Below are 15,587 nucleotides of genomic sequence, written 5' to 3' on the forward strand. Positions count from 1 at the left end.
ATGGCAGAGGATGCAAAGGTGGCAAGGGAAGCAAAGCTTGCCCAACTACTCAATCAAACATTTGATCATAATAATCAAATTTTTTCAACTCCCAAGATACAAAGAGTTCCTCTTTTTTGGCGTCAAAAAACTAGTTTCTACGAGTATTGCATACCAAAAATGATATCATTTGGTCCCATTCATCATGGCAACGAAAATCTAAAGCAACAAGGTCAACACTTGAAATCTCAATGGGCATCTCTCTACATTGAAGAATACAGTAAAGAAGTAGGTCCTTGTAATGGTAACAAGCAAGAAGCAGCAAACTATTTGTATGGAGTTGTAGGATATAAGATTGGGGAACTGAAGGAGCTGTTTGCTGAGGATGTAATTGAAGAGTATAGTGATGAAGAACTAATTTGGATGCTGTTTGAGGATGGATGCTCTTTGCTCTATTACATGGACCACGTTAATGCTCAACATCCAGAAGAACTGAATCTAAAGTTTGATCAACTGATGTATATTGGCAGAGATATTCCATTGCTGGAAAACCAACTTCCAATCAAACTTCTGCAGTTGCTGAGCAAAACACAAGGTGCTGACTTGGAGTATTTAATCACAAATTTTATGAGCATGGGCGAAGGAAAGCGGAGTAGAATGACAACGATCACAATCCCTATAAGAAATCATATACTTGATTTTCTTCGCTCCTCCTACTTTCATACAGAGATTGAACAGAATGTCCCAAATCAAAATGGTGGTATTCAGATGCCTCCTCCTCCTCCTCCTCCTCGTCCTCGTTCCTCCCTAGTTTGGCAAACTTATAAGAACATACGTGATCTGAAAAAATCAGGGATCCAGGTTAAGGTAAACAAGAGTGATGAATGGAAGTGGCATGACATCACTTTCACCTCAAGATGGTTTGGTGGAGAATTGACACTTCCTTTGTGGGTATTCAGCAATGTCACGCCTTACTTTTTTCGAAACTTGATTGCATACGAGATGTGTCCGGACTTTCGCAACAGCTTCGAATGTTGTTGTTACCTTTCTTTCATGGATTCCTTGATAGATAATGCTGAGGATGTGAAGGAGCTTAGATCTGCTGGTGTTATCCAAAATTTGGTTCAACGTGATGAAGAAGTGGCCAAATTCTTTAATGATATTGGGAATGACTTCCCCGCTAAAATGTTCAATCAAATATACACAACCGATGCTATCCCCATTAGTAAGAAATATATCCAAGTGAGGCGTCAAATTCAACAACATTACTCGAGTAGATGGAGAACTTTTCTGGCTGAAACACGGAGTACTTATTTCAGTTCTCCCTGGTCTCTGCTTGCCTTTCTGGCTGCACTTTTAGGATTAATTCTCGCTGTTCTTCAAACATGGTATACCATACATTCTCCTACAAATTAGTTACCACATTTAAATAATAAGGGTCCGTGTATGTGTGTGTGACCCACACTGATCATGGTTTGCATCTAAGAATCTTAGACAAAAAAAAAAAGCGTGTATCTCGAGTTGTTTTCTATCTATTATTTATGTGTGTGAGACCCATACTCATTGGCATTATCCATTTGATGGAAGATTCTAAGGTGCTTACCCAAAAACTCTGTCCTTATGTGTCAATTGTTGAGGATGATTGGAGGCTAATTTTTTTTAAAATAAAAAAGAACAAAAAATTAAATTAAAGTAATACAATAAAATTTTTATTATAATAATAAAAATGTTGAGAAATTTTTTAAATAAATTAAATATTTTATTTATTAAAATATATTATTATAAAAATATTTATTAATTAATATAATATTATTTATTCTATTTATATTAAAAACAAGATGTATATACATATATTTTGTTTACATTATAAATAAAATATTAAAAAAGTTTATTAATATCTGAAATAATAATAATAAATATAAAATTAATTAAAATAATAAATATTTGATATTTTTTATTATAAAATTGTTAAAACATAAAAATAGCTAAACAAAATATCAAATATTTTATTATTTTAATTATTTTATACTTATTATTATTATTATTTCAGATATTAATAAATTTTTTTAATATTTTTTTATATTATTTTATTTATAGTATAAATAAAATATATGTATATACATCTTGTTTTAAATATAAATAGAATAAATAATATTACATTATTAATAAATATTTTTATAATAATATATTTTGATAAATAAAATATTTAATTTATTTATTTAAAATTTTTTTCAATATTTTTATTATTATAATAAAATTTTTATTGTATTACTTTAATTTAATCTTTTTTCCCTTTTTTCATTTAAAAAAAAATAGCCTCCAATAATCCTCGACAATTAACACATAAGGACAACATAAAATTTTTTGGGTAAACACCATAAAATCTCCCTTATTTGATTCCTTATGTAAGGGAAAAACATGTTTGTAATTCAAGCTTGTATAGTATTATTTGTTAAGGGTTAACTCACTTCGATTTAATAAGGCAATTAATAAATGTTAAATAAGATAATTCTGACTTTTTTTTTTATTTCTCTAACATTACCCTTTAAAAATACACATACATTTTCTCAATATCTAATAAGTACTACTTGTTTTGTGTTATAAATAACGTAACTATAAGATTGCAATAAATTATCGTGATTTATATGAACATTTAAAAGTACACTCTTTATTCAATTACATAAATAATTTTTGTTCAAAACTCTTTCCAACATTATAAGTTGTTTTAATTTATTATAAGTTTAATGATATTAATTTTAATATTTTTTTGATTATATATCCATTCATTAATTTAGCACATTTAAACTTATAATAAATTTTGAACTTATAATAGAAAGAATAAAATTCTATATCCAAGCAAAATACTTAACTAATCTAACCAAGTTGTTATAACAACTTTTTAAATCACGCGCCTCTTTTTTCTTTTCCTTCTCGTTTCTCATTTTCTTCTCCTTTTTCATTTTCTTCTCTTCTTTCTACTTCTTAATCTTCTTATTCTTCTTCCAAATTCACGCACGCAGGTTTTTTTTCTTTCCTTTTTCTTCTCCTCCTCTTTTTCGTTTTCTTCTTCTTCAATATTGCGACTTCTTTTTCTTTTCTTTTTTTCGTTATCGTCGTCACCAATAACACTAATATTTTGCAAACATCTATATTGGTTCTGATTTTTTTGCTGCTATCATTAAATAATTTTGGTTTATTTCTTAATTTATTTCGCTTCATTTGTGTATTAATTGAGGTTCACTTGATTCTGCTGATAAGTATTGACTAAATTTTTTATTCCTTAAGTAATTTCGATTTATTTCTTAACTTAATTGAGGTTTATTTGGATCCATAAATGAATTTGATGTATTTTTGTTAATGATTGAGTTTTTTTAACTGTTTGTTCAAATCGAAACTAATTTCGGTTCATATGTGTGCTAATTGAGCTGTTCACTTGATGCTGCTCACAAGTATTGACAAAATTTTTTATTTTTTAAGTAATGTGGATTCATTTTTTAATTTAATTGACGTTTATTTGAAAAAAAAAGAAAGCATATATGATAGCACATAAGAGAGTTGGTGGGCAGTAAACCAAAAAATGAAAATTTCAGGAACTTTTTCGTTAATACACTGTATTTCTCTTACTCTTCTAGTATATCTCTGTATGTATGAACAATGTGAGCCTAGTGAGAAGTCTAATTTATAGAGAGAATTGAAGCATATTCTCCACGTATTGGCAAGTGCTTTTTCGTAATATTAGTGATTAATGATATATAATAATTATCAGCAGCATCAGTTGAACCTCAGTTAACACATAAATGAATCAAAATTATTTCATAAATAAATCGAAATAAACTAAAAAATAAACCGAAATTATTTAATGATAGTACCAGAAAAAATTAGAAACAATAAAAATGTTAGTAGGGTTGAAAGTGAGCCGAGTTGAGCTGAGCTAGATCAAGCTCAAGCTCGGCTCACGAAAATTAAGCTTGGCTCACGGCTGGACTCATTAACAATTGAGCCTATTTTGTAAGCTCAAACTCAACTCAACGAAAGCTTACGAGCTGGCTCGAGCTCACGAGCTGATTCAAATAATAGGAACATAATCTATAATTCTATATCAATAAATTATAATTTATATATATTAAAAAATATTAAAAAAATTAATTTAATATATTGTCTATCTATCAATTATAATTTTTTTTATTTATATCCTACATCAAAATTATATATAAAAAAAAGACTATAAAATTTTAAACAATTAAAAATATTAATATATGTAAAATTATATATTACTATTTTATATATATATATATATATATATATATATATGTTAAATTATTAATACACATATTGTATATACATTTAATCTATACTTTTAATATTATATATATAATCAAGCCAGCTCACGAGCTAATGAGTTGAGCTTATCCAAGCTCAAGCTCGACTCATTTAATTTATGAGCTCAAATTCAAGTTCAACCTCGGCTCACCAGCTCACGAGTTTAGCTTATCGAGCTATTAATGAGTCGAGTTCGAGTTGGCTCATGAGTTGGTTTGACTCACTTTCAGCCCTAGATGTTAGCAAAATGTTAGTGTTGTTACGTTGATGATGACAATAACGAAAAAAGAAAAAAAAAGAGAAACCTACGTGCGCAAAGAAAAAAAGAACTTACGTGTGCGAATTTAAAAGGAGGAGGAGGAGAAAGAAAAAATAAAGAAGAAAAAAGAAAAGATGAAAAAAAAAAAAAAAATATGTTTTGTGTTATTGAAACGCGTATGTGATACATGTTGATATAATAAAAATGATTTTTATTAAATTTAGATTAATTTAATTGAATTTAATTACTAAAAATACTTAAATATATAGCTCTACGTAATAGAAAAGGGGCGGCTGATTTTCCAAAGTTATAAGTTATGTTGCTAGGCCTTTGGGGCATATGCCTATTATTGACATTACTTCCCTTCTTTCTAGACAATCACAAAAGTCCAACTACAAACCACGGACCACCAAAAACAGAAGAAATGGAAAATTACATTTTTTTTATTTGTTTTATTTTTGGTTTATTTTATTAGACGTAGATTAAAATATATAAAAATAGTATTTGAGTTATAACAATTAATAAAACGGAAAAGTTCTGCATACAAGCCATTAGGGCTTGTATGCTTTACAAGTTTATTAAACAATAAATTTAAAATACGCGCTCCTCCACCTTCGTTGATTACACGCGCTATATAATATGCCGCGTATATCTAACTTCCAAATTTAAAATATTTGTTTCCTTCTTCGTTTTCGTTATTTTGAGATTTGGTTGTTCTTCTTCTCGCGCGTCTTCCCTCATTCTTCTCCATCGATCTTTTCCTCTTCTTTTCTCACTGGTATGTTCTTCGTTTACGTTCTCTTTTTCTCTCTCTGCAACTCCAGCTTCGTTTTCTCTTTTGATTTGTTGTTTTCTGAAATCAAAGTTCGAACTCGTTTTGAAGATGATGGATCCTTCAAGCTCAGATTCTGCGCTGAATCCAGGCGATGTGGATTATGAATTTGAATCTAACGAAGTTCCTGAGGTTTGATTTACAGTAATTTGTATAGCATTGTGTAGTTTAAAAATTGCTGAACATTGTTTAATTACCTGGAATTTATAGCAGACGCTCGGGTGTAGATCAATTCTTCTTTGGGTGTATTTTAGCTATAAGTGTGGGTGTAAATACACTTTACTGGTTTTTTGTTATTTTTAATTGAGTTGTTGTTGTTCAGGTGTATTATATCAGACATGATTGGGTGTGTTTTTAGTTTTTTGACATGGTGTATTCTGCAGCCTGTGTATTGACAGTTTATGGCTTTAAAGGTCATTCTGTAGTTGAATTATTTCGGTTCGGGTGTATCATATTAGACATGATTGGGTGTATTTTTATCATATCTATGGGTGTATTCACAGTTCTGACCAGGTGTATTCTGCAGCCTCTCTCTGTTGTTGATGACGAGCTTGTTCCGAAGGTCGGAATGACCTTTACGACCCTTGAAGATGCCGGAAAATTTTACAGGAACTACGCCAAGGCTGCAGGTTTCTCTACAAGAGTTCGGTGCACAAATAGGAAGGGAAACGAGATTAAGAATCAACTGATTACATGTAGCAGAGAGGGAAAATGGAAATCTAAAATATCTCCAACCGAGAAGACCAATCCGACAGCCGGTTTAAACTGTCCTGCAAGAATTTATATACACACATTGAAGGATGTCGGTGCTTGGATCATTTCAAAGGTTGTGCTGGATCATTCACACCCCTGCTGTCCAAGCAAAGCAGAGATGCTCAAACAGCACAGGGAACTAAGCATGTCCATTCGTCGTACGATAGAGAATAACGACGAGGCCGGTATCAGACCAAGCAAAACCTACCAATCATTTGTTGCGGCTGCCGGGGGTCACCGCGAGTTAAACTTTATCGAAAATGACGTGAGGAATTACATTACCAGGGAAGTGCGGAATGTTTCCGAACAAGAAGATGCAAAGGAATTCGGGAAATATTTGTTACGAATGAAAGAGAAGAATCCGAATTTCTTTTTTGAGCTCGAACTCGAGGAGGATCAATCGATTAAGCTGGCTTTTTGGGCCGACGCAAGAAGCAGAGCCGCGTTTGAGTATTTCGGAGACGTCATTTCATTCGACACCACTTACAATACAAACAGGTAACAAAATGTCCCTGTTTATGATGCTAAATTAATTTATTTTTACGAATCCGCAGCAGAGGTGTATATTGGCTGTCTCATTGGGTGTATTCGAAGCATTTGTTGGGGGTGTACCTAATGATTTTGCATTCTGGACCATGGTAATTCGTTTCAGGTATAATTTGGTCTGTGGTTCTTTTGTCGGGGTGAATCACCACGGTCAGTCAACACTTCTCGGATGCTCTTTGATGAAGAACGAAGAAATTGAATCATTCAAATGGTTATTTCAATGCTGGCTTCGTTGCATGGGAGGAAACGCTCCGAAAGGGTTTCTCACCGATCAGTGCGCATCAATGAAAAGGGCTTTAGAGTCCTGTATGCCAACAACAGTTCACCGCTGGTGTATTTGGCACATCATGAAGAAGATTCCAAGCAAATTAAACGGGTACAAGGGACATGCCGATATCGAACAACAAATGAGCCATGTTGTTTGGAACTCTCACAGCAAAGACTCATTCGATATGAATTGGAACGATTTTCTGGTGAATTTTGGTCTTGCGGACAACAAGTGGCTTTCAGGTAATGTGTTTTTAAAATCTGCAGCAGAGGTGTAAATTGTAGGATCACTCGGGTGTATTTTACTGTGTGTGTTTGGGTGTATTATGCAGATCTGTACGAAGACCGTCACATATGGGTTCCTATCTATCTAGACCACAACTTCTGGGCAGGGATGAGAAGCACACAAAGGAGCGAGAGCATGCATTCATTTTTTAACAAGTACATCACCCGGAACAGCTCGCTCATTCAGTTCGTCAAACAGTACGATAATTGCCTCGGAAGCAGGGAGCAAGCAGAGAGAGAATCAGATGCTGCAGATTTTCATACGGTCATACCGTGTGCAACCAAATCCTCCATCGAAGCTCAGTTTCAAGATGCGTACACCCACGCAAAGTTTAGGGAAGTCCAAGCCCAATTCAGAGGAAAGGCGAATTGCATCACCAGATTAAAGAATTCCGCTCTAGGCTATTCAGTATACGAAGTCGGAGAACAAGTTTCCAGCTCAATATTCGACAAGTTCACGGTTACCTACGACTCAGTTGCAGCCGAGGTAAAATGCCAATGCTTATTATTCGAGTCGAGAGGGATACTGTGCCGTCACGCACTAAGCGTTTTAAGCTTCGAACAAGTAAGCCAAGTGTCCCCTAGATACATACTGGAACGATGGAGCAAGAAGGTAAAGAGGCGACACACACACATCAAGAGCAGCCACGACAAGCCACTAATGGAGCCAAGAAGCAAGAGGTTCGACCAATTGGTTTTTCGTTCGCAAAATATTTGCGAATTTGCCTCCGAATCGGAGGAGCTGACTGCAATTCTGCACCGTGCGTACGATAACGTCATGGCCGAGATGGAAGCAATAAAAGGCAAAAGGAAGGGGACATCTTCTTTATCCCACGAAGACGCCAACTTGGAATCCGTTAACGAGCTTCAAAGCCCGCCAAGGATTCGAACAAGAGGACGTCCAAAAAACAGGCTAGGTTCAAAGCTGGAGAAACAGATTGCAAATGCCACAAAGAAGAAGAAGACGAAAGTTTTAAGCGAGGTAAATGTAATGTTCTTTAAATTTGTGGCGATTGAGTTTATTTTTCTAGTTAATAGTTTAGCTAATGCGTGAGTGTTATATTCAGATAAACCTGTTTGATGCTGCATCAGCGGCGCATTCAAGTTGCAGCCAATATCAGGGACAAGTTATAAATTATCAGTTCAGGGTACCAGCAGCAGGGGATAACTCTTTGGGTGTATAGTTATAAAGAGTATGGGTGTAAAATCACTGTTACTTTTGGGTGTATTTTTGTTAATTGACAATTTACATATAGACACATATATAGATACATATAGAACAAAAGCTGTAAAAATTCACAGGTTATGGGCGTATATTTCAGTTGATGTTTTTTTTTCATATTTTAGTACATGTAATTCATTCATTTTGAATACAGCACAGACAATTGGGTGTATATTTTATTCAACCTCGGGTGTATTATTAGACTTGCGTTGGGTGTAACAGTTTATAATATGCGTATGCTTTGACTTTTTGCTTTATGTTTTACCACCTGTAATACAGTTTTTGAATACATCACAGACAGTTTATCAGCACAGATAGTTTAACTATGGGAAAAAATATACATGGAATAGAAGTTGTTGATAAATGGCAAACATTTAAATCATTTGTTCAATTTACAAACTACCCAGTTTCTATATCAGTAGAATTAATATGACAAAACGGACTCAATAATACAGAGAATGGCTTTGACAGCCTTATGGCACTACTCTCTCTAATTGCCCGATCTCTCTGTGTATTCAACTCACTGAATAGTATCCAGGAAGCATACTCCACTCTATAGTGGTCCACCTCCTCCTACAATTAAAAAGTATGTTATGTTTAAACAGAAATATTAATTCAGTAAAGTAATACAGAGTTATATAGTTCTAAAGACAGTTACCTGTGTCCAATTATCCCATTCATACTTCCCCTTTTTAATGTTTTTCGGCTCTATTAACTCAAGCCACTTCATTACGTAGTAGCGCAGTCATAGCTGAAAACGAAGAAAATAAATTACAAATCTCATTTAGGAAAGTTTAATGTTCAGAGTCACAAATTTATACCTTATTTTTTGGCCTGAAATTTTAACATATGGTGCTTTAATTTCCTTCTCCTTCTCGCCTTTCTCGAGAGGTTTCCCGCCGGCATATGTTATCAATCTTGAAAATACATATCCCTTAAATACCAAAACAAATCAGTAATACACCCGAATGAATGGACAAGACACACCCAACTTAATATGGAATATACACCCAATTGAATATGGAATATACACCCAACTCAACTTTCAAAATAGACCTATCTATTAAAGTAAAGAAGACAGAGGGAACTTACAGTGAATTTATTAATGTCCTTTCTCTCAGCGCTTGGAGCTTTTTTGTGTAGCGGGTCAAGTATTTGACATTTCCGTGTTCTTGTATTTATTAGCCATAACCACCAATGTCCCGAGTGGCAAACAGGAGCAAAAATCTGAAGGATTGCCACATTTCAACAGTCTGTTATTTTATTTGGCATATAAGTAAATAAGCGTACTAACAAATTTACGAAACAAAAACTTACATATGGATGCGAACTTAATTTTTTTCTATCTATGAAGTGAATGAAACTCGGGTAGGCTTCCACCCTGAATTCTCTGTTCGTTTTCGGAGATATGAATTCCCCCCTTGGGTGATCCGAAAGTGCCATGCTCTGCAAGAATTGCAATACAAGACATGAAAACATGAAAATAAACAACTTACACCCAATCTAAGCTAAAAAAATACACCCAAATCAATCCATAAAATACACCCAAAGTTCGTAGAAGTAACACTTACCATAATATCGGGGGGGAGACAGTATATTTGTGCCTGAAACCTGTTTTCCTTTTTCTGGTTTAGGATGAGGCAGATGGCAGATACAATCTAGAAATCAATTTTAAATTAATAAACATTGCAGTTGACTTTGGTGTAAAAACATTAATGTTAGTCTAAAATTACCTGAGATTCTATATCACTTTTTGCCTGGAGGGATGCAAGGTGCGTTCTCATCAAAATGTATTCTCCTTGGCCAGTCAGAGTGCATATCTCCTCAAACTCGTCAGTATTGCCCTTTGCATCTTCCTTCAGTCTCGTCCCCCAGATGTAGCACTTTTCTTTCATATCATCCGGAATTTGATTTATTCCCCCCGGGGTTTCAAACTTTGCAGAACTTTCTCCCCCAGTCTCCCTCTGAATTTGTGGACTTTCGTCTTTTCCCTTTGACGCACTGCTTGCTAACTTTTGGACCAAACTGTCCAATTGTTCTAGCATAGTTGCAGTTTCTGGAGATTTTTCCCTTTCTGTCTCCTGCGTCGACGCCCCCTCCTGGCTTGAATCTGTCAATCCGAGGCTGAATGATGGCATCCCCGGATCTGTTTTAGGAACATAGCTTGCTGTCCATGCCATCATCAGCAGGGCAGCAGCGTCTTCGGCGTCTGGATGACTGCATCATTATGTATAAGAATAAGAGTAAGAATAAGAATATACGGATGACAAGCAAAGATTGATTCTAGTCTAATTAACTTACATTTTTGTTGGAGCTGGGGGAAGCTTGGGTGTTGTTTCTTGAAGTTGTTTGGGGGTTTCAGGAGTGCTGCACAGTTACACAAAATCGATCAGGAAGAGTATACACCCAAACTCTTAGCAAATATACACCCAAACCCTAAACAAATATACACCCAATACTATTTTCTTACGTTTCTCTAGCCCCTTCAATCTGTAGCATAGGGGTTGGTTCGGAATCTGCGTCAGTGGTTGTTTGCTGGGATGGCGGCACAAAAAACTGGATCGGGACTCTAAACAAGAATAAAAATGAAAGGTTAACAACGTATTTGAAAATAATAAGGTTATAAGGTTGAAATATTCTTGGATAACTCACATTGCAAGCGCTTCCGACGGCGTTTGTTCCCTAACAACCATCATATTCGAATCATCCGGAGTCAACCTAAAATACACCCAAAGAAGGTCAAAAAATACACCCGAACAATTCAAAAAGAAGACGGGCTTTGTTTTTTGAGAACTTACATAATTGCAGTTTTTGCTTTTTTTGCTGCCTTTTTTTTCTTGAATAAAATAATAAAGGGCTTTTTTTTCTAAAAAAAATATATACAGAATTAGAAGTAGAAGTTATTAGAAGAACAAAAGTAACGGTTATTTGAAAGAGAAATTACATGCTCTGAGACGGCTGGTTTACACTACTCTGTTCTGTGCGTCCTTGAGAGGAAGGATCATCACTTCCCAAGTTCACAGCCGGTAGTCTAAACAGATTTCATGTTATTCAAACGAAATATACATCCAACTTAGTAAACAAGATACAACCAACTTGATCCACAAAATACACGCATATTGTTTCACAGAATACATCCAAATCATGATAACAAGATTTTATTAAATAATAAAGCTTCTTACGTTTCAGAGGACACATAGCGACCTTCTGTCGATCGCAGGTCAGCCTGGTTGTCCCTGCAAAACAAGATACAATTATTAGCAAACAAAAGACACCAAAATCTCAAATACACAGCACAGCAAGACATACCCCTCTGCAGCAGATTTATGAACGTTTTCCCCTAGCAATTCATCAAGTTCGTCACTTGATATTTCATATGTCTCACTACATTCATAAAATAAGACGTTAACAAAAATAATTACGATGAAAGACCGTAGTATAGCTTACGAGGTACTGTACCCGTAAAAGTATTGATCTTCTTCAGGAGGTGAATCCTCCACAACTACTTTTTTCTTTTTTTTGTGGTGTTTTGGGTGGAAAAAAAAACAGTACCAATCAGAAATAAAAAATTAATTTTATCACAGAATATTAATGAAAGAAGTGCTTACTCTTTTGGTGTTGTTTTTGTTTTTTTCTTTTTCTTCTCCTTCTTCCCAGGTGATGATTCTTCGCTCCTATAAGTCAATAAAAGACACCTCAGTTAATACACAAAATCTTTATAAAGAAGCCAAAAGAAAGGAGTAATAATTTCAGGACATTACTCATCACTTGGTTCAGATTCAGATTCTGAATCAGAATCTGAGTCCTCTTGCCTCTGCTTTCTTTTTCTTGAGTCCATTCTGCAGGCAAACAATTGTCATTTAGAACATACTAAAAATACGCCCAAATGGATTCACGAGATACACCCAACTAAATATACAATATACACCCAAAACAGCAAACGAAACACACCCTGCTTAATAAGCTACATACACCCAACGTGGACAAACAAAATACACCCAAACCGAAAAAGAAATTACACCCAAGTATCTTACTTTTTCCCCTTTTTGCCGGGGTGTTTAATTCCCGAATCCTCCGAGTCTTCTTGAGCCTCAGACTCAGAGGTAGAAGTGTCACTGTCAGTAGTTTCTGTCTCCGAAGACGATGTTGAGCTCGCCTTCCTTTTTTTTGTTTTTTTTATTTCTTGTTTTTTTTTGTTTTTTTCTCATTTTTTCTTTTGTCTCTGCCAAATTCAGAATCCCCTGAAACATGAGATATTTTAGTTAGCACCATTCGGGTAAATAAAATACACCAACTTATTATGATTACTCACCAAAATTTCCTCTCTCTTTGCATTCATTCTTTCCACCAACTGCTCCTTAGTCCAGTTGGCAATCCATGGCTTTGGTGGTCTTTCAACCCTGTTCTTGCCTTTGTTTTTTGAAAGATGAAAGTAAATTATCATCAGGGCGAAGAGGCAGCCATTGATTGCCTTCTTCTTCTTCTCTTGATAGTCTGTTATGCCCTTGATCATGAAGGTCAAAACATGCCCCCCCAGTTTCTCTCCTCTATGCCGTCCATCTTAAAAATTGGGACCAGGTGCACGGGCGATATTTTGTTTATCGTCGTTGGCAAAAGGAACGCCATCTGTATGTAGAGGATGAATATCCTCTTGAACATCAGGCGTTCCTCTTCGTTGCCAACGCCGATGTCCATCATTTCATCGGTAAGACTTTTGAGGGTCTTACCCTGGAATCTTCTATAAATTATTTTGTCATCATCAGAAAGTTTCTTATAGTCAACTTTCTCAGGAAATAGATCTCCTACAAAAAGGAAGACAACAAAGCATCCAAGTCGGTTCAAATACACCCAAGCATCAGGTTAATATACACCCAAGCAACAACCTAATATACATCTATAATTTTGAGCTAAATACCTGTTGCATTGATGCCAAGCGCATCACCTATTTTTTTTGGGGTTATATGGAAAGAACCATATCCTGTCTTCAGTTTGTTCTCCCCAAGTTTGAAGTTGTTTGCCAGCTCCCTTAAGAGTTGGTGATCCACCCTCAGTGGTGGGATGTGCATCAACCCACCGAATCCAAGATCCCTCACAATCGCCTTCTTCTCCTCAGTCATGTTTCTGAACTTATCATTCAGGAGATGTGTGGCACATTTCAGGTCTTTAGTTTGGTTTCTTGCTGCCATTTTCTCTGAAACTAAAAATACACCCAAAGATATCAGTAATATACACCCATATATATATGACTCAGATACACCCATTGATAACAATAAGATACATTCATTGATAACAGTAAGATACACCCATATATATGAGTCAGATACACCCAAAGATATTCGCAAGATACATCCATTGACAACAGTGAGATACACCCATAAATATTATTCAGATACACCCAAAGATGTCAAAGAAGATATACCCATTGATTACAGTGAGATACACCCATAGATATTATTCAGATACATCCATATAGATATCAGACAGATATCATTCAACCATGCTTCAATATAAAGCCACATTACAAGGTTAAGCAGGTTACACCCCCGAATCTACGGAATAAACCCCCAAAAATCAACAAAAATAGCAGGAGAACTTAGAATAACAATGTAGAACGACGTAGAACTTAGAAGAACGACGTATAACTTAGAAGAACGACGTTTAACAAAGAAGCAAGAGTAATAGTAAACCCTAGAAGAACGACGTAGAAGAAAAGTAAAATATACAGTATTTTAATGGACTTACGTTGAGTATTCTTGGTTTGTTTTTTCTTCAGATTCTTCACAGAGAGGTTGATGGTGTTTTGATGCAGTTTTCGAACTACGATTTCTATATTTTGAAACTTGATTTTCGCTCGAAAATGAAAGGGTTTCGTTGTTTTGAAAGTGCCTTGAGAAATGGAAGAAGTGGAAGAAGTGGAAGAGTCTGCCATACGTAACCGTTCGAATGTTGAGCGCGTGATTTTGACGCGCCATCTTATCTCTCTTCATGTGCGTGATTCGTGTTTGGACTGGGCCAACTTGTTTGCTTGTAGGCTTGTATGTGTAGCAGGCCCGTTAATAAAATAGATAAGTAGTTCATTAGAATTATATTTAAATAGTTTTTTAATTATTTTATAACTTATTATCTTAGATTTTTTTATCTTTATTTATAATCTAATGTATACAATTAAATATATAAATATTTTATTTTGTTATAATCCGACATTTATACAGTTGAATCTTGATTAAATTAGTTGATGCTTTTTTTTATATAATTAAAAATTTTATTTAAATATTCTTTTTGTTATTTGATTTTCGTATTATAATTTAATATATATAATTAATTAAATATATTTTGTTGTTATCTATATATATATATATAATTCAATATTTTTTTTGGATATTTTTGTTGTTATTTGACTCTTGTATTATATTTACATGAGATTATAAGATTTTAATTGATGTCGTACTTTTAATATAATCACATTTTTATATGATTATTTATAATTTTATATATTATTTTATTAAAATTTGATTATTTTAGTTTAACCACAATTAAATTTTTAAACTAATAAATTAATAACCAAAAGAGTTTAATAGCCAGCTCAATTTTCAAAACCTTAGTTTTAAATCAAACTAGTGTAAAGTTTTTACCTAATTAAGCATGGCACCACATTGCTTGCTTAGAAGGGTAAAGGATGTCCGTATATAGAGAATAAAATAAAGCCAATGGAGCAACCTAAAATGAAGTATATGAATGAGTGTGTAGGCTCTCCTATACAGATAGATGCATGCTTCTCCAATTACTAATTTCTCCAATAATATATGTGTCCAAACTTCTCTCTCCTGTCATTACAAGGCAAGTTATGACCCTATTCTTCTATCTTCCTATAAATCTTTTTCTTTTGTTATTAATTATTTAACTCAGAAACCATTCTTTTGCATTCCTTGCTTTCTTTTCATTAAATTATTGATTTGCATCCTTAATTGTTTATAAAACGATGACGTACATATATACTTTTTAGCGATAGATGTATATTTTCTTCTCCTATTAGAACTCTAATACTAGTTTTAATCTCAATTTAAATTTTATATTATTTTTAATTATTCTATCAAAATATTTATACAAACGACAAATTCATATTG

At 34.1% G+C, this 15,587-nt stretch overlaps 1 protein-coding gene across 1 annotated transcript; it reads left to right on the forward strand.

Moving 5' to 3' along the window:
* On the forward strand, nt 1-1,395 carry LOC130948385 (uncharacterized). The gene has a single exon (XM_057877104.1). The coding sequence runs from the start codon at nt 1-3 to the stop codon at nt 1,393-1,395; it is 1,395 nt and encodes a 464-aa protein (XP_057733087.1).
* Nucleotides 1,396-15,587: the final 14,192 nt, after the last annotated feature.

The sequence above is a fragment of the Arachis stenosperma genome, chromosome 9, assembly GCF_014773155.1.
Source record: "Arachis stenosperma cultivar V10309 chromosome 9, arast.V10309.gnm1.PFL2, whole genome shotgun sequence".
Classification (NCBI taxonomy): domain Eukaryota; kingdom Viridiplantae; phylum Streptophyta; class Magnoliopsida; order Fabales; family Fabaceae; genus Arachis; species Arachis stenosperma.